General features: G+C 44.0%; 1 protein-coding gene and 1 long non-coding RNA gene across 3 annotated transcripts in view; both read left to right on the top strand.

The window, feature by feature from the left end:
• Positions 1–24,754, top strand: part of LOC139027966 (uncharacterized) — a 98,255-nt gene that overhangs the window by 41,494 nt on the left and 32,007 nt on the right. The gene's annotated exons all lie outside the window — the stretch shown is intronic.
• The window catches only part of LOC111965425 (nck-associated protein 5-like), a 125,380-nt gene that overhangs the window by 97,175 nt on the left and 3,451 nt on the right, over positions 1–24,754 (top strand). For both annotated transcript variants that reach the window (XM_023989635.2, XM_023989638.2), the window contains 9 exons: positions 2,117–2,185; positions 2,398–2,436; positions 2,579–2,698; positions 6,129–6,221; positions 14,853–18,166; positions 21,368–21,536; positions 21,649–21,727; positions 21,844–22,131; positions 22,381–22,523. In XM_023989635.2, the coding sequence (XP_023845403.1) occupies positions 2,117–2,185; positions 2,398–2,436; positions 2,579–2,698; positions 6,129–6,221; positions 14,853–18,166; positions 21,368–21,536; positions 21,649–21,727; positions 21,844–22,131; positions 22,381–22,523 (4,314 nt within the window). The remainder of the gene's footprint in view (positions 1–2,116; positions 2,186–2,397; positions 2,437–2,578; positions 2,699–6,128; positions 6,222–14,852; positions 18,167–21,367; positions 21,537–21,648; positions 21,728–21,843; positions 22,132–22,380; positions 22,524–24,754) is intronic.

Raw genomic sequence — 24,754 nt, 5'->3', positions numbered from 1 at the left:
CTCTCCTCTCAGCTTAGTACACGATGATGGATATCACACGACTGAGTAACCTGCAGCTACTTTCAGGGCTTTGCTTTATCGACAAATCTAAAAGGCTCTGCCATTAGAGCCTTAAGTGCCTGTGTTAAATCTCTTAACGCTGCACTATAGACCGCTGCAGCACTTTAAAAGTTGTTACAACACCTTGAAGTCTCCCAGCTCTTCTGACCCTATCTCCTGAGCCCTAGTGGCAGAATGAGAGGTGGGAAAGAAAGTGCTTGAAAACACTTCTTCTCAGAGCCTCTTTTTAGAAAAAAACAAAAAATGTGTGTTTTATAATCATGCCACTGTGATGGACAGGACTCTTACTGTTACTGTGGTTATATACCCTYGACTGAGGCCCTGCAGTACTTATGAAATGTTGCAGAATCAGGTGATGGTCCTCTGCCTTCTATTTGTCAGCCAACCCACACTTTGTATAGAGGACACCATTGAAGCTTATTACACATATTGCTCTCGGGTTGGGTAGTTGAGCGACCCATTGAGTTTCAGACGTGACAGGATCACACACACACACACACACATATATATATGTGAGAACAAGTATTTGATACACTGCCGATTTTGCAGGTTTTCCTACTTACAAAGCATGTAGAGGTCTGTAATTYTTATCATAGGTACACTTCAACTGTGAGAGACGGAATCTAAAACAAAAATCCAGAAAATCACATTGTATGATTTTTAAGTAATTAATTTGCATTTTATCCCCAATGTATATACTGTATATATATATACTGGTGGCTTTAGTGCCTCTGTTTCTATGGATGCATTTTTTTCTTCTTTTTCTTTGCAGAAAAATTCCCTACACACACACTACAAAGATGAAACTTTCATAAACTGTCTCTCCCTGTCCCTATTTGTTTACACATGCACACACCTTCACCCTTAGCACAGTGGTGTATTGATGTGTGAATCAGGCTGTAATTGCTGCTGCGTCTCTTCCCCGTTCTGCGGTGTCTCTGGGTAGAATTTCTGTAATTATATTGATTGTGATCATCTTGTACTGCTCACTGAGGGATCCACCAAGCCCTACTTTAAAGGTGATTAACGCTCAAATCAGAGGCCGAACCAAATCTCCATAAGATTATACATTGACCAATGTGTATATGTTTATCTATTTAAGAAATGACTAAGCTAGTATCTGATTCCTGTTCCGCTTCGAAACCTCATAAACAAGCAGATAGAAAACTCTGTTTTCTCTGCTCGGTTGAGATGTGAATTTATAGTGTGGGGAAATGTTTTGGTCTCTCGTCCTCCTTTTCCCCTCACCGTTCACCTGATTATTGAGCACTTGGGCCCGTCACAGCTTCTGTGACCCACTGTAGAGGGAGCATTAAATGTGTGAGGGCTGTTTTGATGTGCAGACACTGGTGGCTTTAGTGCCTCTGTTTCTATGGATGCATTTTTTTCTTCTTTCTCACTCTCACTCCCTTTTTTATTCCAATCAGCCTGTTCGTTCTTTTTTCTTTCCCCTTATTTCCTCCACTACTTAACGACACTTAGAAGATTAGTCCAAATGAGTACTAAAAGAGATCCTAATCATTTCAAATAAATCAAACTACTAACCCTCTCCATCTTGTCTCTGTTTCCCTCTTTCTTTCAATCTTTCAGAATGCTTCCCTCTCTTTCCACTTCCCTCTCTTTCTACTTTGTTCCTTCTTTCCCCATCACTCATTCTGTCCCCTATCAGCCCTTCGATTTCGTCTTCGCCGCGGTGACATGTTCGCGCTTTTGATCATGGCGAATGAGACGGTGGCCGGATTCTCTTTCGACTCCATCTGCACCTATCAGAGCAAGGAGAAGAAGAAGAGAAAAAGACCTACCTCATAATTTCCTCTTTCTTCCATTCTTTAACACTGTTAAATTCTCCATGAAATTAAACAGAACATATTGTTGGGAAAGATTGTGAAATCAAGGGATTTTTTCATTCTAGGTGTAGACATTTGAAACTGATCATATGAAACAGAGGTGGGGATGAATCTCCTGAGGTTGATTTTTGTTGTCAAATGAATGCTTTCGATAGAGACACCGATTACATACATCTATCTCTTTTCTCTCCTTTCTCTCTCCTTTGTAGGCTGATAATTCAGTCCTGGCCCTTGCTAATGAGAGCCAGAGAGAGGCCTATGAAAGGTGTCTGGATGAGGTGAATTTTCATATAGAGCTGCAGTATACATTAGGAGAGTGTCATCCTGACACTGTCACACTGTATTATGTCTGTCTCTGTACCCATTACATAAAATGTCTTAGCTTTTATACTCTGCTATGATTACTGTCCACTCTTAAGAATCCAAAATCATTCTCAATTTCTGACCACAGACCGAAGCAAAGATTTAACTTGTATTATATTTCATTCAGGTTGCCAACCACGTGGTACAGGCCCTTCTGAGTCAAAAGGTAAGACATGGTGCATCAAGACAAATCAATGATGTTCAGACTGAAGTCTAACAAGTCAAGGAACAGTTCTTTACACAACAAGGTGTGTGTGTGTGTGTGTGTGTCAGTTGTTTTTTTATTTGTCTTGTGTGTTTTGTCCTAGGACCTGCGGGAGGAGTGTATTAAGTTGAAGATGCGTGTGTTTGACCTGGAGAGACAGAACAGAACTCTGACTGAGCTCTTTGCCCAGAAACTACACCCCCAGGATAGCTCTCTGCAACAGGTACAGAACGTGTGTGTGTGTGTGTGTTGTGTGGTTTGTGTGTGTGTGTTTTTTTTTTGTGTGTGTGTGTGTGTGTGTGTGTGTGTGTGTGTGTGTGGTGTGTGTGTGTTGTGTGTGTGTGTGTGTGTGTGTGTGTGTGTGTGTGTGTGTGTTGTGTATTTGTTTTTTCTCTCAGCAGTAAGTTGCTTTTCATTTCATTCAGTATTTTTTTTTATGAACTAGATTGAATGTGACAGGATAAATTAATTAGAATTAATCATGAGTACTGACAAACAGTTGAAAGTGTGACCAAAGAAGGGATTTGTGTGTGGTGTGTGGTGTGTGTGTGTGTGCGTGTGTGCGTGCGCGTGCGCGTGTGTGCTTGTACGCAATGCATACAGATGTACTATCTTAATTTGACCATTTTCTTAGAGTAGGAAAATTATCCCGAAGCAACAAGAAATGTGGATTATAATTCATGGAAATTTTTGCATGGGTTGATACATTTTTTTGTTAAGTGGAATCAAGTTTAAAATGCTTGTGGAAATTACAGTGCCTTCAGAAAGGATTCATACCCCTTGACTTATTCCACATTTTGTTGTTACAGCCTGAATTCAAAATGGGTTAAATATGATCATGTTTTACCCGTCTACGTGCAATACCCCATAATGACAAAGTGAAAACATGTTTTTAGAAATGTTTGCTAATTTATTTAAAATGAAATACAGAAATATCTAATTTACACAAGTGCTCAAACCTCTGAGTCAGTACATGTTAGAATCACCTTTGGCAGTGATTACAGCTGTGAGTCTTTCTGGGTAAGTTTCTAAGAGCTTTGCACACCTAGATTGTACAATATTTGCACATTATTCTTTAAAAAAATGATTCAAGCTCTGTGAAGCTGTCTGTTGATCATTGCTAGACGAGTCAAAACTGTCAAGTCAAAACAAGTCAAAACTGTAACTAGGACACTCAGGAACATTCAAAGTCATCTAGTTAAGAAACTCCAGTGTTCAGTGTTTTAGGTTATTGTCATGCTAAAAGGTGAATTTTTCTGCCAGTGTATGTAGGAAGGCAGAATGACCAGGTTTTCCTCCAGGATTTGCCTGTGCTTAGCTCTATTCCGTTTATTTTATCCTAAAAAAAACTCCGTAGTGTTTGCCGTTGACAAGCATAACCAAAACATGATGCGGCCACCACCATGCTTGAAAATGTGATGAGTTGTGTTGGATTTGCCGGAAACATAACGCTTTGTATTCAGGACATAAAGTTAATTTCTTTGCCACATTTTTTGCAGTTTTACTTTAGTGCCTTTTTGCAAACAGGACGCATGTTTTTGGAATATTTTTATTGTGTACAGGCTTCCTTCTTTTCACTCTGTCATTTAGGTTAGTATTGTGGAGTAACTACAATGTTGTTGAACCATCCTCCGTTTTCTCCTATCACAGCCATTAAACTCTGTTTTAAAGTCACCATTGGCCTCATGGTGAAATCCCTGAGCGTTGTTATCCCTCTCCAAGTGTAATTAATAACTTCATCATGCTCAAAGGGATATTCTGTTTTTTTTACCCATCTACCAATAGGTGCCTTTCTTTGCGAGGCATTGGAAAACCTCCCTGGTCTTTGTGGGTCAATCTGTGTTTGAAATGCACTGCTCGACTGATGGACCTTACAGAGAATTGTATGTGTTGGGTACAGAGATGAGGTAGTCATTCAAAAATCATGTTTAACACTATTATTGCACACCGAGCGAGTCCATGCAACTTTATTATGGAACGTGTTAATAAAGCAGATTTTTACTACTGAACCTATTTAGGCTTGCCATAACAAAGGGGTTGAATACTTATTGACTCAAGACATTTCAGCTTTTCATTTTTTATTAATTTGTAAATGTTTCGAAAAACATAATTCCACTTTGACATTATGAGGTATTGTGTGTAGGCCAGTGACACAACATCTTAATTTAATCCATTTTAAATGTAACCCAACAAAATGTCGAAAAAGTAAAGGGGTGTGAATATTTTCTGAAGGCACTGTAAAAGCCTTTTTAAACCTCAAATACACTACAAGTTTGCATTTCAAGTGTGCAGGAAAATTCTCTGTGACAGAGTGATCAAATTAAGATAGTACATCTGCATCTAAACCACTGCCTTGCTTGTCTCCTGTTCATTATGATTATATCGCTGTTTTATCAAAGTTTTATATAAAAGATAATATGGTCCTGTGTCATGCTGTTTCTGTTTCCTACCTAATAAGCACAGTGTTTCTGATTTTAATCTGTTTTCATTTGGGAGGGAGATGAGAAGTTCTCCCTCATCTCTGTCACACTGATCTCATCACTGTTGTTGCTTAGGTGACTGTTGTCAAGGTGAAATGTGGAACGGTTATTTGTAGTTCTATTGAAGTGTAGCTAGTGATGTATTATGCATTGATATGAGGTCCGATAGATGTTAAGATATCCCTTCTTTTGGATTTATTTGATCCTAACTGATATCTAATATTAATTGTAACATGGACTGTAGCTTGGAGCTACAGTAGCTTGTAGCTTGAAAGCTCTTTGGAGCTCTTACTCCCTATCCATTTTGGCCTTGTTGAAAGAAACCAAGGACAAAAGTGCTGTTGTGATAGTATAGTTTTAGAATCGCCTGCTGAGGTGTTTATACAGCAACTCTTAAGTTTTTGAGAATTTGGCTTCAAAAGAACAGAGGCAGAGATTGTCTTTGATAAAGATGTTTAGTGACCTTGGTCATATTTGTCATTTCTTTGTGTGTGACACAGGGCACCTCTTTCTCCACTTGTMTCCCTCTCTATCCCCCTCCCTCCCTCGCTCTTTCTTCAGCTCTGTTTATTAACCCCAACTCCTTCGCTCTCTCTTTCTTATCAACTCTATTAGTATTCCAACCGCTCCACGGTAGCGAGCGGATAGGAGAAAGAAGCAATCTGCTGCAGAAATCTCAATACACTATTTAATCTAAACAAATGTGCCCTGTAATTGCCAGGGGAGCAAAATGGCACATTGTCTATTACTGTAAATGAACATTTCAACTGTCCCCAACTCCCCCAAATCTAATCCCTTCTCCCTACCTCTCTTCTCCCCCCACGCCTTCATTTTTCTGTATTCTTCAGTCGTTCTCTTTGCGTCTCTTACCTGTGAGGAAAAAATAAACATATTTCCTCGCATACGGAGTGAGAGCCTCTTCCTCCGCCATCTCCTTTCTTTGTGATGAATATAATAATCATAAGGAAAACTGATGCCATCTCACTGCCGAAGCAATTTAATTACTCAGGGCTGAGATGGGAATGAAAAGAGGCTGGCCCGCTCCATTAATGCCATTTTTATCTGTGTATTAGGGGGCAGGTTAAAGGAAATCAGGAGAGGGTGCAGAGAATGACAATAGTCAATATGGTGCCCTTACTGTCATTCCTCTTTCTCTGCTCTCTCCCGTTCCAGTTGCAGTTGGTGTCTGTCCCAGAGCACAGTACAGAGCCCCTGACCATGGACAGTGACAAGCTGCTGGTGTCCCAGAGCCAAAGGGAACTCAAGGTGAGCAACTGACCCACACACAAACCCTGACCCCTGACTAAAACTTCACTTTGACCTTAGAATTACGAACACATATACTGAAAAAAATATAAACGTAACATGCAACAATTTCAAAGATTTTACTAAGTTACAGTTCATATAAGGAAATCAGTCAATAGGCCCATCCACTTGGGAGCCAGGCCCAGCCAATCAATTACATTTTTTCTCACAAAAGGGCTTTATTACAGACAGAAATACTCTTCAGTTTCATCAGATGTCCAGGTGGCTGGTCTCAGACGATCCCGTAGGTGAAGAAGCCGGATTTGGAGGTCCTGGGCTGGCATGGTTACACGTAGTCTGTGGTTGTGAGGCAGGTTGGATGCACTGCCAAATTCTCTAAAACGACGTTGGACATGGCATATGGTAGCGAAATTAACATTAAATTCTCTGGCAACAGCTCTGGTGGACATTTCTGCAGTCAGCATGCTAATTGCATGCTCCCTCAACTTGAGACATCTGTAGCATTGTGTTGTGTGACAAAACTGCACATTTTAGTGTCTTTTATTGTCCCCAGCTTAAGGTGCACCTGTGTAATGATCATGCGGTTTAATCAGCTTCTTGATATGCCACACCTGTCAGGTGGATGGATTATCTTGGCAAAAGAAAAATGCTCACTAAAAGGGATGTAAACAAATTTGTGCAAAATGAAGGCAGTCAAATTCCACTTGACCATTTAGTCATGGTAATTAGGATTGTCCAAGCTCTGATGCTGCTGATGGTTATTAGTAGCCTACCAAACTTGCTATCTGCCTGGTACTCAGCACTCTATTGGCCCTCTAATTCCTCTGACATCAATGCAAAAGTATTCGAAAAATCGAATCAAACACTTCATGAGAGCCCATGAGCTCATGTTGCGCAACATTTCAATAGGCTATGCAATTGCGGGAGAAAACGGAGTGATGGCCTCTACTGAAAAGAGGAGGATCCCATCAGCTTTCTAGGCCTACTATATTTATTTCTCAACTTTCCTAATATTAAGCACATTGCTTCTCTTTACAACAGGAGTACAGCATACCTGGCTGGGATGAAAATAAACCACGGGGAAAAGCCTCCTCCAGTAGCTATTTAAGTGCATAGATGACATGTATTTTTTCCCGCGGCCCCTGTTTCGATGTAGGTGCATGATAATGGTCCATTCTAAATCAAAACAAATGTCACACATATATTATTTAGTATATGTAAAGACAATATCAAATCAAGAATAGTCTGATGGGTGATGATATTAGCCTATCATTTGTGAATGTTCGAATCATAGTCTCACACCTCATGTAGCCTAGCCCATAGGCCTATATGTTTTAATAAGGTTTGTATCTGTCACGCCCTGACCTTAGAGAGCCTTTTATGTCTCTATTTGTTTTGGTCAGGGTGTGATTTGGAGTGGGTATTCTATGTTCTTTAGTTCTATTATTCGTATTTCTATGTTTTGGCCGGGTAGGGTTCTCAATCAGGGACAGCTGTCTATCGTTGTCTCTGATTGAGAACCATACTTAGGTAGCCCTTTTTCCCACCTGTCTTTGTGGGAGGTTAACTTTGTTTGTGGCATATAGCCCTTTAGTTTCACGGTTGTTTTGGATTGTTTATTGTTTTTGTCGGCGTCATATAACTAAAGGAATATGTACGCTCACCACTCTGCGCTTTGGTCTACTTCTGTTGACGGCCGTGACAGTATCACAACAAAAGTGGCTAAATAACATYTTAAAATTAAGCACATGAAAACCGCTTTACAAGGGTTGTAGAGCCTAACTGGCATATAAAAGCAGCTCTTGAGTTTCACGTTTGGGGAAGATCATTTTTACCATAACAATGCACCTTTATAATAAAAGCATTACAKGCATAATTGCATTTGCGGTCACTTTTGAAAATKGTGTTTTCCCGCTAATGGAACATTCGCGCTTATAGCCTACTGTCGTGTGCGCACTGCTGCGCTTATAATGTGAAGAAATAGCCTAATATTTTATCAACATTTTAAGCTAAACGTTCTGATCTGTTGCATCAGCCACATTGCATAAAAAAGGTTTTAGATACTAGTGGTTGATTTAATTTGGGATCTATCGCATCCCACAACTGTCCCAGACTGTTTGTAATATTTATTTCTCGCACAGAATAGAATAGGGCAACTTTTGTACTATGGTGGATAGTAAATGGACATAGACTAGTGCTTCTGCTGTTTATTAGGTCTACTCATCTGGTTAGCTGACGAAAAGTAAATGTGGACAGTTCTTCCAATATCTTCAATATGCACCACGGAATTGGATAAGGACACGTGCAGTTGTGTCCCAGATGTGTCTGTCTTAACTTATAGCCTGTGAGAAAGACCGATCACGTGACAGAGAGCCATGTGAGTGAGAGACTCTTTGGATTGTGCAGCACACTCAGGGAGAAGGGCACAACGCAGCACTCTCAATTTGACAAGTGCTTGTCAAATTGTGAATGAGAGACTATTGGAGTGTGTACAGCCTGCGCAAAAAAACTGAGCAGAGCTCATGCCTTTCAAGCGACTTTTTTCAAATCATCATTGGTCTCATCATGCATTACTATGTATTAAAAATCTAAACATACAGCCCAACGTTTGTAGAACTAAAGTTACATTAGTAACTCTAAATTAAGCATATAGAAGTAACTATTTCTTTGTTAACCTCTAATTCCTCCCAAACCCGGATCCGGGAGCACCCCCCACAGTAAAAAAGCTGACTAGCATAGCCTAGCATAGCGTCACAAGTAAATACTAGCATCTAAATATCATTAAATCACAAGTCCAAGACACCAGATGAAAGATACACATCTTGTAATTCACCATCAATTTCTTCGATTTTAAAATGTTTTACAGGGAAGGCACAATATGTAAATCTATTAGCTAACCACGTTAGCAAAAGACACCATTTTTTACTCCACCAGTTTTTTACTCCATCAGTAGCCATCACTAATTCGACCAAATAAAGATATAAATAGCCACTAACCAAGAAACAACTTCATAAGATGACAGTCTGATAACATATTTATTGTATAGCATATGTTTTTTAGAAAAATTTGCATATTTCAGGTATAAATCACAGTTCTACATTGCAGCTGCAATCTGAAATAGTGCCGAAGCTGCCAGAATAATTACAGAGACCAACGTCAAATACCTAATTACTCATCTTAAAACATTTCTGAAAAATACACAGCGTACAGCAAATGAAAGCCCAACTTCTTGTGAATCCAGTGCGGTCCCGTGTGGCTCAGTTGGTAGAGCATGGCGCTTGCAACGCCAGGGTTTGGGTTCATTCCCCACGGGGGACCAGGATGAATATTATGAACTTTCCAATTTGTAAGTCGCTCTGGAAGAGCGTCTGCTAAATGACTTAAATGAAATGAATCCAGCCAATATGTCAGATTTTTTAAGTGTTTACAGCGAAACACAATATAGCATTATATTAGCTTAGCACAATAGCCAGAAACACAAGCAATTTACCAGCAGCACAGGTTAGCGATCGTAACAATACAGCAAAGAATATATAATTTTTGACTAACCTTGATATACTTCGTCAGATGACAGTCCTGTAACATCATATTACACAATGCATATAGGTTTTGTTCGAAAATGTGCATATTTAGCAGCAAAATCGTGGTTATACAATGTGATCAGTGGCAACAGGTCATGCATTCTGGCGCCATTTGGAAAGGCACCTAAGTTTGATTATTATCGATTAGATTGACTAAAAATACAGGTTGGACAGCAAATGAAAGATGCATTAGTTATTAATGCAACCGCTGAGTTAGATTTTTAAATTAACGTTACTAGACATACAGTGTGCGTTACAAGCCAGACTAGTGCCGCAATAATGGCGGACAAATCCGTTTACATTTTTCCACATAAATACGGAATAACTCATAAATAGCTCTTACTTTGGAGAGCTTCCATCAGATCTTGGGCAAGGTGTCTTTGTCCAAAAAATCGTTGCTTGGTTGTAAAACGTCGTCTTCAACTTCGAAATTAGCAGCTAACAATAGCTATGTGGCCACAACATGCCCAAATCCCCAAAGCAATACTAAGGAAATTCCGAAAATAGCAATATACTCCATAAACTGATATAACTCGGTTTAAAATAACTTCGTTATGATGTTTCTAACCCCTATATCGAATTAAATTACAGACGGATATAGCTAAGGCCGAAACTGAGCGTTTCAAAATGCCATCCTGAGATCTTTTTTGCGCAATGACGAACGACAAAAGAGAGCTCCTTCGTTCCTTGGCCTTTTATAACTCTGAGAACTACGTAGACACTCCATTCCACTTCTCATTGGTTACTGACATCCAGGGGAAGGCGGGTGCAGTTCATGTCGACCCATAGGATACATACAGAGACTTTAAACTGATCTGAGAACAGAGCCTCGTTTTCAGACCTTCGCAGTTCCTGTCATGAATTTCGCTGCAGAAAGATTCTGGTTCACCCACAGACATAATTCAAACAGTTTAGAAACTAGAGATTGTTTCTATCCAATAGTAATAATAATAGCATATTGTACGAGCAAGAATTGAGTACGAGCAGTTTAATTTGGAACATAAATGTCCAAGTTGAAACAGCACCCCCTGTAGTGTCAAGATTAACCCATGTGCGCACTCCCTCAAATCGTTTGAGAAAACTTTGTCAATTCTATTCCTTCAGACTTCAACGGCTCTGACGGAGGCCATGTGGCCGATACGTAAGCTTATATAATATCGTATACTATCAGAGAGCAGTGTGCCGTTCACTATTTCCTTTCATCTGTCCAATTTATCCATCACTGCAAAATAAGATTCTCAATTGCGAGTGCCTTTTTGTATTTGTATTCTTCAAACTATAAAATAATGCCACGGAATTCTAAGCAAATTGTGTCTGCTAAATGAACTATTGTAGCCCACAGCCATTTGGCATAGCCACATTAGGACCTAACATAAGGAAACTCAGAGTATGCTATTCTGTTCTTCTGAAATGAACTACATTTTCTTCATATCGTGCTTCTTTAGACCTGTCTAAGATAAATCATGGATTTATTGTGAAGGTGTAATAAGCTATATTACATGGATTTATTATTCTTTTTAAAATGGCTTGTGTGGAAGCCAGGAGATACTAAATGTGTTTATGTTAATTAACGGTCAGTTACCGTGAGACTGACAGTTATTTGCTTGACAATCACCGGCTGATGAAATTTCGTGAACACCACAGCCCTAGCCAGATTGTGTTAAGAACTGCAACGCAGCTGGGTTTTTCACGCTCAACAGTTTCTTGTGTGTATCAAGAATGGTCCACCATCCAAAGGACATCCAGCCAACTTGACACAACTGTGGGAAGCGTTGGAGTAGAACGCTTTCGACACCTTGTAGAGTCCATGCCCTAACGAATTGAGGCTGTTCTGAGGGCAAAGGGAGGGACCCTTAATCAGCTCAGCAAACTCATATTTTGTTTACCTCTGCTTCACCAACATTGGACACATTCTGTTAGTAATCATGATGTTTATTTTCATACTCATACACTACAGTACATGATCAACAGTATGTGGATACCTGCTCATCGAACATCTCATTCTAAAATCATGGGCATTAATATGGAGTTGGTCCCCCCTTGCCTGCTATAACAGCCTACACTCTTCTGGGAAGGTTTTCCGCTAGATGTTGGAACATTGATGCGGGGACTTCCATTCAGCCACAAGCATTAGTGAGGTCGGTCAATGATGTTGGGCAATTACACCTGGCTCACAGTCGGCGTTCCAATTCATCCCAAAGGTGTTCGAWGGGGTTGAGGTCAGGGCTCTGTGCAGGCCAGTCAAGTTCTTTCCCACCGATCTCGACAAACCATTTCTGTATGGTCCTCGCTTTGTGCACCAGGGCAATGTCATGCTGAAATAGGAAAGGGCCTTCCACCAACTGTTGCCACAAAGTTGGAAGCACAGAATCATCTAGAATGTCATTGTATGCCGTAGCGTTAAGATTTCCCTTCACTGGAACTAAGGGGACTAGCCCGAACCATGAAATACAGCTCCAGGCCATTATTCCTCCTCCACCAAACTTTACAGTTGGCAGTATGCATTCAGGCAGGTAGCGTTCTCTTGGCATCTGCCAAACCAGATGGTGAAGTGTGATTCATCACTCCAGAGAACGCGCTTACACTGTTCCAGAGTCCAATGGCGGTGCGCTTTACACCACTCCAGCTGACGGTTCACATTGAGCATGGTGATCTTAGGCTAACGAACAGTTCTTGTGCTGATGTTGCTTACAGGGGCAGTTTGGAACTCAGTAGTGAGTGCTGCAACCGAGGACAGACTGTTTTTCAACGCTTCAGCACTCGGCGGTCCCGCTCTGTGAGAATGTGTGGCCTACCACTTCGCGGCCGAGCTGTTGTTGCTCCTAGACGTTTCCACTTCACAATCACAGCACTTACAGATGACGGGGGCAGCTCAAGCAGGGCATACATTTGATGAACTGACTTGTTGGAAAGGTGCCATCCTATGACGGTGCCACGTTGAAAGTCACTGAGCTCTTCAGTAAGGCCATTCTACTGCCAATGTTTGTCTATGGAGATTACATGGCTGTGTACTCGATTTTATACATCTGTCAGCAACGGGTGTGGCTGAAATAGCCGAATCCACTAATTTGATGTGTTCCAAGGATTTAATACGTTCCAAGGAGGTTACCCAGTGAACAAAGTCCATTCTCATTCCCAGGATTAATTCAGTCACAAATTAATATAATTTAAAGGGGCTCGGCTCGCTCAATATTCTAGCGCCACCATAACATTTTCTGCTTTGAAGGTTCCTCCTGTTTTGCCCCACCACTCACCGAAGTACCCCCAACGGCGCTCACCGTGCCCCTCTGTAATGTTCTCTCTTAAAATAGGCCGGTGTTATTGCTGCCCCCAGGAGCAGCACTAGACTCCTGCTGACAAATGACTGAGAAGCAAGTGGAAGACAGGAACGAGAGAGACCCAGTCATTTCAACCCTGAGGGCAACTGATTGGTTTCTTGTTATCAGGCAGGGAGAGAGGTGTCAAATTGAATATAGATTTTTGTTTCCCTCTGAACAAACACTCGCCCTATGCATTCCTCTCTTTCTCTCCCTCCGTCTCCACTCCTCCGTAATTCTGTGAGGTTGAGGCTTTATTTCCATCAGATCTCCTTGGCCAATGGTTTCTCTCTGGCCCCAAGTCTCAAAGCATTTAGTACACCATCCATATGGCTCTGGGATTTTAAACACGAATATAGTGGGATGGAGGTTTTGGATCAATGCGGCACCCCTTAAGAGAGCCCATACCACTAACCCATCACACACATTGATGGAGTCCACTGTTGAAGGGCTACTTTACAACATAGATCCTCTCTCATGGATGCTGAGGCGGCAACTCAATATTAGGAAGGTGTTCCTAATGTTTGGTATACCCAATGTATATTCATGTCTTTGACTGCACTGGGCCTTTAATGGACCATGAGTAGAGAAATGTATTGACTGACTGACCGAATCCCATACAGTTCAGTTCTCCATCCCCACATCCTCAGCTAAGCKCTGCATCACTCCCAGCTCCCCTGATCCAAGTGCAGCACCCGTCCAGATTGTGTATATATACATACTGCATATATATGGGCTTATCAGAGCTCCCAGGTGTAGACTGAGAATTTATTAGGTAGACGTAAATCATTGCATCAGAATAGGCACTTCTGCAGTGATGGCAGAGTGGTTTTCAAAGTCACCTCATTCGACTGGGTTTGTCAAATTTGCATGCGATGGCTCTTTGGGTTCACTTGGTAGAGATGGAGGGAGACTGAAAAGGGAAAACAATGCACAGTGTATGCTGAGGTAATCAGGTGGGCCCTAACCTGTAGAAACCAGGCCTGTTGCTTGGATTCATCAAATTGACATGGCATGGCTTTGGAGAATGCCAGTAGAGTAGTAGTGGAAATAATGACAGGGGAAGAGAATGAATGGTCTGTGTAAGCTAAGCAAGTGGCTCTGTCTCACACCCCTCTGTCTTAATTGGATAATCCCAGAGGTCCCCACTGGCGGTGACTATTTAAGTTAACAGACTGGCTCCTCTCCAAGAAGACGGGATGAGGAGGAGGGTGGAGGAGAAGTTTTCTCACTGATTACAGAATTAATTGCTTCTTTAATTAAAGATAAAGACTGCTTCCTAAGGTTGGCTGGCCATGTGTAACCAAAGTGACTTCAGTTGCCTCTCCACTCTTCTCTCCTTCGTTCATTTATTCCTCCCCSTGTCAGGACTGGGGTGCTCAGCATTCTCAGGATGTCCTCTTTTGCTGTGACAGAGTCATTGGGGACTTGGGCGGTTAGTTCACTACAGTACGTTCACTTGAAACATGAGTTGCAGGTCCCCTMAAAAAGTCCTGAAGTATCTAAGCAAATGTTGTTTTGTTCTCATCAAAGTAAAAAGGAACCTCCACAATCAATTGTCAACATGAAATCAATACATATGACTCCTGCTGCACTATGCACGCAATGTGTTAGATGTTGGAGGCTATGTGAACTTTTCTTTAGATTTTAGCCATACTGTACTTAACTTTTTTAGTTTGTATTGTCTGATGAAGATGTAGTGGAGTTACAACCTGATATCCTTGTTTATGCAGAGCAATGGGGACCACACACAGAACGGAACAGCCGGCTTGGCCCCGGCCCCTGCCACCTCCATAGAGGCCCTGTCTCCGTTCTTCAAAAAGAAAGCACACATCCTGGAAGTATTGCGCAAGCTGGAGGAGTCGGACCCCCTCAAGTTCCACCCCTCCTCCTGCCTGTCCCCACACCACGACCTGGGTCAGGCGCTGGTTTCCATGGAAAGAGACCAGATGTCCCTGATGTCCTCTGTGGGGTTACCCTCTTCTCAGCGCCTGGTAGCACATCCCTCGTCACGCTGCCGCTTCTCCAGCTCAGACTCGGACATCCATGATTATACCAACAGAGAAGGGGCTCTCCAGGAGGACCATGCCCTGCACAGACAGCACCAGCACAGGGACTGCCAGTCCTGCCAAATGCTCTCCCAGAAGAGTAGCCTGGACAGCCTGCTGAAGTGTGCCCAGGGCCACGGCACCGCACACCCGGGCAGAGTGGAGAGCCTCAACGGGCAGGCCTGGGCAGAGGAACAGGGGGCATTGGCACAGAGCACAGGCCTTCCCCAGGCAGCAGCTCTCCCCCACCTCCTCCCTACTGGCAGCACAAGCCAGTGCTACATGCACAAAACAGCAGTGGACTTTCTAGAGCAGCCTCCAGAACTTCTGGTTTCTTCTGATCCAATCTCCTCGCTAATCCAAGCCAACCTCAACGGGATGCTACAGAAGGAGACCAGGAACTTTCAAAGACACAAAGACAGGCATCCGTTTGGCAAACCGCTGCCTCGGGCTGAGGTGCAACCCTCTCACAGTGAGGATGTGAAGCACATAAAGGCAGTCATGGTAACGTCGCTGACCCAAAACAGGGACAGTCCGGAGGAGTGCTGTTACCTGGAAGAAGAGGCCGCATCAGTGGCACACAATGTGAACAACAGCCTGCACACCCCTACCTCACATACAGACCCTGTTGCCACGGAGACGGACCCAGGGTATCAAGAGGAGCAGGAAGTGAGCGAGCAGGTCTGCAACGGGCTCTACTTCTCCTCCAATGAGACGTCTGTCTGCACAAAGGTGGCGGTGGAGTTGTACTCTCCAGCCCCGGTTCCCGAGAGGACCAGCTCAGCTCAGGCCCTGCCTCCCTCTGGCAAGAGCAAGCTTGCACTCAGCCCCACCTTTTCCTCAGGCCTGGGTGAAGTCAAGCCCTCCCCCATTTCCTCCCCGTCCCGGCTGCTCAAGTTCCTGAAGATCCCGACGGGGATGAACCAGGCACAACCAGGCAACACCCTCCGTCTAAGTCCCCAGCTCACCCGCAGCTCCAAGATCCCCTGCAGGAACAACAACAACTATGAGGTGTACCACTCACCTGTCCTGACCCGCAAAGCCACCACCACGGAGAGGGAGAAGCAGCTRTCCTCATCCCCCTACCCTGCCACGCACTCTGCCCCCACCTCGCCACCCAAGCCAGAGGACAGCGCGGGCCCCCCTCCCACAGTCAAGGAGATAGCTTTCAGCAGCCACTTTGCGCCCAAACCCAGCCACAGTACAAAGGCAGCCCCCTCCTCCTCCTCTTCTCACACACAAAGGGGTTCTCAGAAGGTGGCCCACTACGAGAAAGTCTGCACGTCAGATGGGACGCCCCAGTACCTCCCTTACACCCAACCTGAGGGGCCTGTAGACAAGCAGCAGCAGGAGGAGAACCTCCTCAGCCACCCATCTTCACAGCACCCTGACTCATCCCCAGAACCAGATGACCAGGACACTGACCAGGACACTGACCAGGACACTGACCAGGACACTGACCAGGGCACTGACCAGGGCACTGACTCAGAAAGCCCTGTCTGGCACAAGCCCCACCAACACTTCAGCCTACCCTCCTCGTCCTCCGCCGCTGCTAGTAAAGCACACAGTAGTCGCCCCAGCTACTCCAGCATGAGAGACAGGCACCAGGAGCACCGTGCAACTCTGGAGCCCAGTCAGCCAATCTGTGAACCCCCCCAGCCAACCCAGTCTGCAGCCAGGCAAGGTGACCGGTCGCCTGGGTCTTCCACCCCCAAGAGGCTGGTGCAGGGAAAACCCCAGAGTGAGTCCAGTCACCACCCATTCAAAGAGCGCCTGGCTGCTCTGGGGAAACTGAAGAGCACAGAGAACCTGCCAGTAGGCGCACAGTCCATGGACAAGAAGGATACACAAAGTAAYGTGGGTAAACCCCCCACCAACAATATTGAGAAAAGCAAGGCTGCTGAAAGGCAAGGCGAGAGAATTGGGACAGAGCAGCACAGACATCAGAAATACACTGATTCCCTGGAAGGGAAGCAATACCCCAAAACCAGCCTCTGCAGTCACCCCAGGGTGCCAGGTCTAATACATGAATCAGGCGCCAAATCATCAGCTACCCCATCATCCATACCCAAGGGAGAGCAGGAGTCATCATTCTCTCCCCGGATATATGTAGCGAAAGCAGATGGTCCAAAGATCAAGATGGGCACATTATCCTCCAATACAGAGACCCCTTCAGTGGTGAGGAGCTATGGGAAGTGCCCCATCACCCGGAGCCACCACAGTAAAACTGCCCCTAGCCCCCAAAACAGCCCCACTAAAGTTCCCTCAAAGTCCCCTTCAAAGGTCGGCCAGGCTTCCTCTTACCCCCGAGGGGTCAAGCCTGCTCACGAGGACCGCGCCCTGGCTCAGAGACACCCGCCCAGGCTGGAGGACAAAAGCAAACTCTTGGCCAGCAAGAAGAAGACCTTTGTCCATGCAGAGAGCTTCCCGCCTCCTCCTCYTCTGCCACCGCGGTCGTCTACTGAAGCCATCGTGAAAAATGACAAGAAGCAGTACTCGTCCGGCCCACCAGTGCCCCAGTCAGCCATCGAGCAGAAAGTAATGCGTGGCATYGAGGAGAACATGCTTAAGCTGCAGGAGCAGGACCGGGGCCAGTTGGTTGAGCCCAAGCAAAAGGCTTCCAACGGCATCGCCAGCTGGTTCGGCCTGAGGAAGAGCAAGCTCCCCGCCCTCAGCCGTAAACCAGAAGTGTCCAAGCTCAAGAACAACATGTCGTCCTCTCCTTCGTCGTCCTCTGCCTCCGGCGGAGGGGCTAAGGACTCTAAGTCAGGTGGGCCCCGGAAGGTGGTGGAGAGCCTGAACATCTCCATGCTGATGGAGAAGGCAGAGGACCTGCGGAAGGCATTGGAGGAGGAGCGGGCGTATGTGAACGGGGTCGGGATGGACCGCTCCGGCAGGGGCCACTCCTGTGAGGTGGTGATGGACCAGGCCCAGGGCCAACTGTCACTCATGTACAGAGGAGTGACCGCAGACAACTTCATGCAGCAGCTCCTCAACAGGTAAGAATGATATGTTATCTTAAATTATGTTCCTAAGATTTCATTAAATACATCAGAAGTCTTGCACAAACGTTTAATATTGCAGCCATGAGTGTACTGAATGATGATTACAAAATACAGTGCATTCGGTAAGTATTCAGACCCATAGACTTTTTCCACATTTTGTAAAAAAAAATATTATCCTCATCAATCTACACACAATAACCCAAAATGACAAAGCAAAACAGGTTTTTAGAAATGTATGCAAATGTGATAAAAAAACAACAACATATACCTTATTTACATACAGTACCAGTCAAAAGTTTGGACACCTACACATTCCAGGGTTTTTCTTTATTTTTAATATTTTCTACATTGTAGAATAATAGTGAAGACATCAAAACTATGAAATAACACATATGCAATCATGTAGTAACCAAAAGAAGTGTTTAAAAATCAAAATATATTTTATATTTGAGATTCTTCAAAGTAGCCACCCTTTGCCTTGATGACAGCTTTGCACACTCTTGGCAATCTCTCAATCAGCTTCAGTAGGTAGTCACCTGGAATGCATTTCAATTAACAGGTGTGCCTTGTTAAAAGTTAATTTGTGGAATTTCTTTCCTTCTTAATGCCTTTGAGCCAATCAGTTTTGTTGTGACAAGGTAGGGGTGGTATACAGAAGATAGCCCTATTTGGTAAAAGACAAGTCCATATTATGGCAAGAACAGCTTAAATAAGCGAAGAGAAACGACAGTCCATCATTACTTTAAGACATGAAGGTCAGTCAAACCCGTAAAATTTCAAGAACTTTGAAAGTTTCAAGTGCAGTCGCAAAAACCATCAAGCGTTGAACCATCAAATGATGAAACTGGCTCTCATGAGGACTGCCACAGGAAATGAAGACCCAGAGTTACCTCTGCTGCAGAGGATAAGTTCATTAGAGTTACCAGCCTCCGAAATTGCAGCCCAAATAAATGCTTCAGAGTTCAAGTAACAGACACATCTCAACATCAACTGTTCAGAGGAGACTGCGTGAATAAGGCGTTCATGGTCGAATTTCTGAAAATAAACCACTACTAAAGGACACCAATAAGAAGAAGAGACTTGCTTGGGCCAAGAAACACGAGCAATAGACATTAGACCAGTTGAAATCTGTTCTTTGGTCTGACCAGTCAAAATTTGAGATTTTTGGTTCCAACCGCCGTGTCTTTGTGAGACGCAGAGTAAGTGAACGGATGATCTTCGTGGTTCCCACCTTGAAGCATGGAGGAGGAGTTGTGATGGTGTGGGGTGCTTTGTTGGTGACACTGTCAGTGATTTATTTAGAATTCAAGGCACACTTAACCAGCATGGCTGCAACAGCATTCTGCAGCGATACGCCATCCCACAGGATTGCGCTTAGTCGGACTATCATTTGTTTTTCAACAGGACAATGACCCAACACACCTCCAGGCTGTGTAAGGGCTATTTGACCAAGAAGGAGAGTGCCGCATCAGATGACCTGGCCTCCACAATCACCTGACCTCAACCCTATTGAGATGGTTTAGGATGAGTTAGGATGAGTTTAGCAGAGTGAAGGAAAAGCAGCCAACAAGTGCTCAGCATGTGTGGGAACTCCTTCAAGACTGTTGGAAAAGCATTCCAGGTGAAGCTGGTTGAGAGAATGCCAAGAGTGTGCAAAGCTGTCATCTTCTACTTTGAAGAATCTAAAATAAAAAATAAGTGTTTGTTTAACACTTTTTTGACTACTACATGATTCCATATGTGTTAGTCCATAGTGTTGATGTATTCACTATTATTCTACAATGTAGAAAAACCCTTGAATGAGTAGGTGTGTCCAAACTTTTGATTGGTACTGTAAGTATTCAGACCCTCGAAATTGAGCTCAGGTGCATTCTGTTTTCATTGATCGTCCTTGAGATGTTTYTAGAACTTGATTGGAGTCCACCTGTGGTAAATTTAATTGATTGGACATGATTTGGAAAGGCACATACCTGTCTAATATAAGGTTCGACAGTTGACCGTGCATGTCAGAGCAAGCCATAAGGCTTGAAGGAATTGTCCGTAGAGCTCCGAGACATGATTGTGTTGAGGCACAGATCTGGGGAAGGGTACCTTCATTGAAGGTCCTCAAGAACACAGTGGCCTCCATCATTCTTAAATAGAAGAAGTTTGKAACCACCAAGACCGTTCCTAGAGCTGGCCGCCAGGCCAAACTGAGCAATCAGGGGAGAATTGCCTTGGTCAGGGAGATGACCAAGAACCCGATGGTCACTCTCACAGAGCTCCGCAGTTCCTCTGTGGAGATAGGAGAACCTTTCAGAAGGACAACCATCTCTGCATCACTCCACCAACCAGGCCTTGATGGTAGAGTGGCCAGACAGAAGCCACTCTTCAGTAAAAGGCACACGTCAGCCCGCTTGAAGTTTGCTAAAAGGCCCCTAAAGGACTCTCAGACCATGAGAAACAAGATTCTCTTGCAGCATCATGCTTTGGGGATGTTTTTCAGCGGCTGGGACTGGGAGACTAGTCCGGATCGAGGGAAAGATCAACGGAGCAAAGTACAGAGAGATCCTTGATGAAAACCTGCTCGAGACCTCAGACTGGGTCAAAGGTTCACCTTCCAACAGGACAACTAACCTAAGCACACAGGCAAGACAATGCAGGACTGGCTTCGGGACAAGTCTTTGAATGTTCTTGTGTGGCCCAGCCAKWGCCCGGACTTGAACCCGATCGAACATCTCTGGAGAGACCTGAAAATAGCTGTGCAGCGACGCTCCCCATCCAACTTCACCGAGCTAGAGATTATCTGCAGAGAAAAATTTGAGAAACTCCCCAAATACAGGTGTGACAAGCTTGTAGCATCACACCCAAGAAGACTCGAGGCTGTAATCGCTGCCAAAGGTGCTTCAAAGTACTGAGTAAAGGGTCTGAATACTTATGTAAATGTGATTATTTCAGTTTTTTATAAATTCGCAAAAATTCTGTTATGGGGTATTGTGCGTAGATTGATGAGGGGGGAAAAACGATTTAATACATTTTATAATAAGGCTGTAACGTAAGAAAATGTGGGAAAAGTCAATACTTTCCGAATGCGCTGTAATTACACAACTAGCCAGAGGATTAAACTCTTTCTCGTATGATCAAATCTGATCTAATTTGATTAGTATATGTCGAAAGATAGTTCCCCTATGAGTTTGTAACTTCTTCTTTCTTAAGTCCCTCGACGTCTTGTTCTGGAAACAGGGTGGACGAGAGAGGAGCTATACCTACCACCTTTGGAATGGCACAAAGGCGCCTCTCCTTTGACTCGAAGAGGTCGCGGCCCATCTTCGGTCACCAGAGGGATGGGATCAGCCACACAAAGAGCAGGGACGAGATGGACCAGGTAAAYTCTCTTCTCTCTCTCTTTTTCCTCTTATACACTATAGACAAATTAATAAATGACACATCAGTAATATGATTCAATCTTACGTGGAGTGTAACCCTTGTGGTTTCAGGCTTCTGATATGATTGGCAAGGATGAGGTCACATCAGACGAGAGCTTGGCAGAGTCCATTAGTTCCCAGCACATTACAGGTGAGAGCAGCATAATGCTGAGTCATAATAATGTCTGTCATCCATTTCCCTTGACTAACACTCCCCGTCTCCCCCTGAGTCTAGTCTCACTTCATTGTTCCTTCCTCACTGTTTAGGTTCTGGTGCATCCATGCGTACCCTCGACAGTGGCATCGGCACGTTCCCCATGCCAGACTATGCCAGTAACGCAGCAGGGAAGAGCATCACTAAGGGGAAGCCACAGGGAGAGCAAGGGTTTTCAGGCTCCCAGGGGAAACATGGGGCCAAGATGAAAGTTCCGCGGAAGGCCCATRCGCTGGAGAGRGAGCTGTCATCTCTGGATGAAGTCAACCCATCTATCCTGTATGGCTCAGGACTGGAGGGAAAAGGTCCCAACATGCACCTGTCCAGCACCATCCATGAGGGTCAGCTTGGACTGTTGGACTTTGTTTTCCCATAGAACTTGTTGTGTTTCCATATAGACCATTTCAATGCTGACAATTTTACATTAGTGGTTTAGATATGGTTGTGTAMGTTTGATCAGTTCTGCAAAACCAACATTTTGTGTCTCATTAAAACTGTGGACTAACTATTCACACAAGCTTAAATCTTGAAACAAAACACCTGAGCTAAGCTCTGTTTTTACATCTTGAATTACATTTGTTCTTATGCAGACATTGATGCCTACGGGGCTCATATGCAAAATCCCCCAACCAAGAACTGGACCTTTCCCAACCTGAAAGGCTCTGCAGGAGTCAGTGATGTTTACCTGGATGTGCAGGGAGACCCGGGCAGCCAGAGGACCCCCTCCAGAAGGGTGAGTGAGTCAGCAAGCTGAGTTCATCTCCATCGTAACAAGAAATGTAATACTCTGTGCTGACATGTGCCAACTTTCTCATCTACAGTGAAAAATGAAATGACGAAAGCTCTGCTCTTTATTAATATTTTAAGAGACGAGGCTGATAGAAAGACAGCTGGGGCCTTGATCACTTTCGCCTGTCAGTTGTCATCCCTTGTCAGCACTTTATACCATAGTCCCATTAGCTGACATTATTATCCTCAGATTCTGCCCTCCAACAAGAGAGAGAGAGGGAAGGAGGGAGGGATGAAGAGGAGTGCAATGTTAGTTATCTGCATTTAGATTGAAAGACGCCTAACTCCTCATGCCACTTCTCAGGGATGGGGATGGGGGAGGTGGGGGTTGCTGTGGAAACGAGATGGAGAAGGGGTTTTGACTAGTGATGGGAAGTTCAGCTTACTGACTCTGATCTTTTCAACTCGTTCAGTCACTCCCCGTCTCCCCCTGACTCGTTTCGTTCATTCGATTCAGTAATGCCCAGAGCACTCGGGACCCCCTACAGGCAAATGATGAACTGAAAACTCGAAAGGGTCATGATTCTGAAAGCCCCTCTTTCACCATAAGGGGCTTATTGGAGCAGTTATTTGTGACAGAGACTTGTAAAAGTGTGTTTTAAACAATGTACATATGTGATAGCTAGGCATAAAATAAGATTATTTCTTGATTCCTTTGAAACAGGGTCTAGTTGTGGCCGCAACCGGACTAGATTGTGAAACATTTGTGGCGGAATACTTGACTGCCGAGAGGGTGTTAAGCACAGTATTGTAATCAATTCATTGTATTCATTCTTGCACCACGAGGTCGATTATCAGTTCTAAACATGCATTTTTCTTCTCTATGCTGCCTGTGCGCACATATGATAGACAGTAGTTGGTCGGAGCATTCTGGAGCCGGTGAGCTGGAGGAGCATGTATCAGTCCTGCTGTAGGCAGGGGTGTAGGCACTGGGGAGCMAGGCCCACCTAATCAGATTGAGCAAAAAATATTGTGTGTGTGTGTATACACAGTACCAGTCAATAGTTTTGACACACCTACTTTCTTTATTTTTACTATTTTCTACAGTAGCCACCCTTTGCCTTGATGACAGCTTTGCACACTCTTGGCATTCTCGCAACCAGCTTCATGAGGTAGTCAACTGGAATACATTTCAATTAACAGGTGTGCCTTGTTAACACTCCTCACGAGTCACCATCCCGGTTCCGGGAGCACCCCCCACAGTAAAAAAAGCTGACTAGCCTAGCATAGCGTCACAAGTAAATACTAGCATCTAAATATCATTAAATCACAAGTCCAAGACACCAGATGAAAGATACAGATCTTGTGAATCCAGCAATCATTTCTGATTTTTAAAATGTTTTACAGGGAAGACACAATATGTAAATCTATTAGCTAACCACGATAGCAAAAGACACAACTTTTTTTGTAGCAGAGAGGGGTTTTCAGGCTCCCAGGGGAAACATGGGGCCAAGATGAAAGTTCCGCGGAGGCATGCTGGAGAGGGAGCTGTCATCTCTGGATGAAGTCAACCCATCTATCCTGTATGGCTCAGGACTGGAGGGAAAGGTCCCAACATGCCACCTGTCCAGCACCATCCATGAGGGTCAGCTTGGACTGTTGGACTTTGTTTTCCATAGAATTGTTGTGTTTTCCATATAGACCATTTCAATGCTGACAATTTATTATTAGTGGTTTAGATATGGTTGTGTAGTTTGATCAGTTCTGCAAAACCAACATTTTGTGTCTCATTAAAACTGTGGACTAACTATTCACACAAGCTTATCTTGAAAAAACACCTGAGCTAAGCTCTGTTTTTACATCTTGAATTACATTTGTTCTATGCAGACATTGATGCCTCGGGGCTCATATGCAAAATCCCCAACCAAGAACTGGACCTTTCCCACTGAAAGGCTCTGCAGGAGTCAGTGATGTTTACCTGGATGTGCAGGGAGACCCGGGCAGCCAGAGGACCCCTCCAGAAGGGTGAGTGAGTCAGCAAGCTGAGTTCATCTCCATCGTAACAAGATGTAATACTCTGTGCTGACATGTGCAACGTCCTCTCTGCGTCTTGAGAGCGTCGAAAAGAACGGACTTTCACTCCATGGCTTTATAAAAGTCTGAGAAATACGTAGAGACTCCATTCCACTTCTCATTGGTTACTGACATCAGGGGAAGGCGGGTGCAGTTCATTTA

This window comes from Salvelinus sp. IW2-2015, linkage group LG1, assembly GCF_002910315.2.
Source record: "Salvelinus sp. IW2-2015 linkage group LG1, ASM291031v2, whole genome shotgun sequence".
NCBI classification, from domain to species: Eukaryota; Metazoa; Chordata; class Actinopteri; order Salmoniformes; family Salmonidae; genus Salvelinus; species Salvelinus sp. IW2-2015.
Note: the sequence above shows the minus strand (reverse complement) of the source record. Positions and strands in the feature narration are given on the sequence as shown.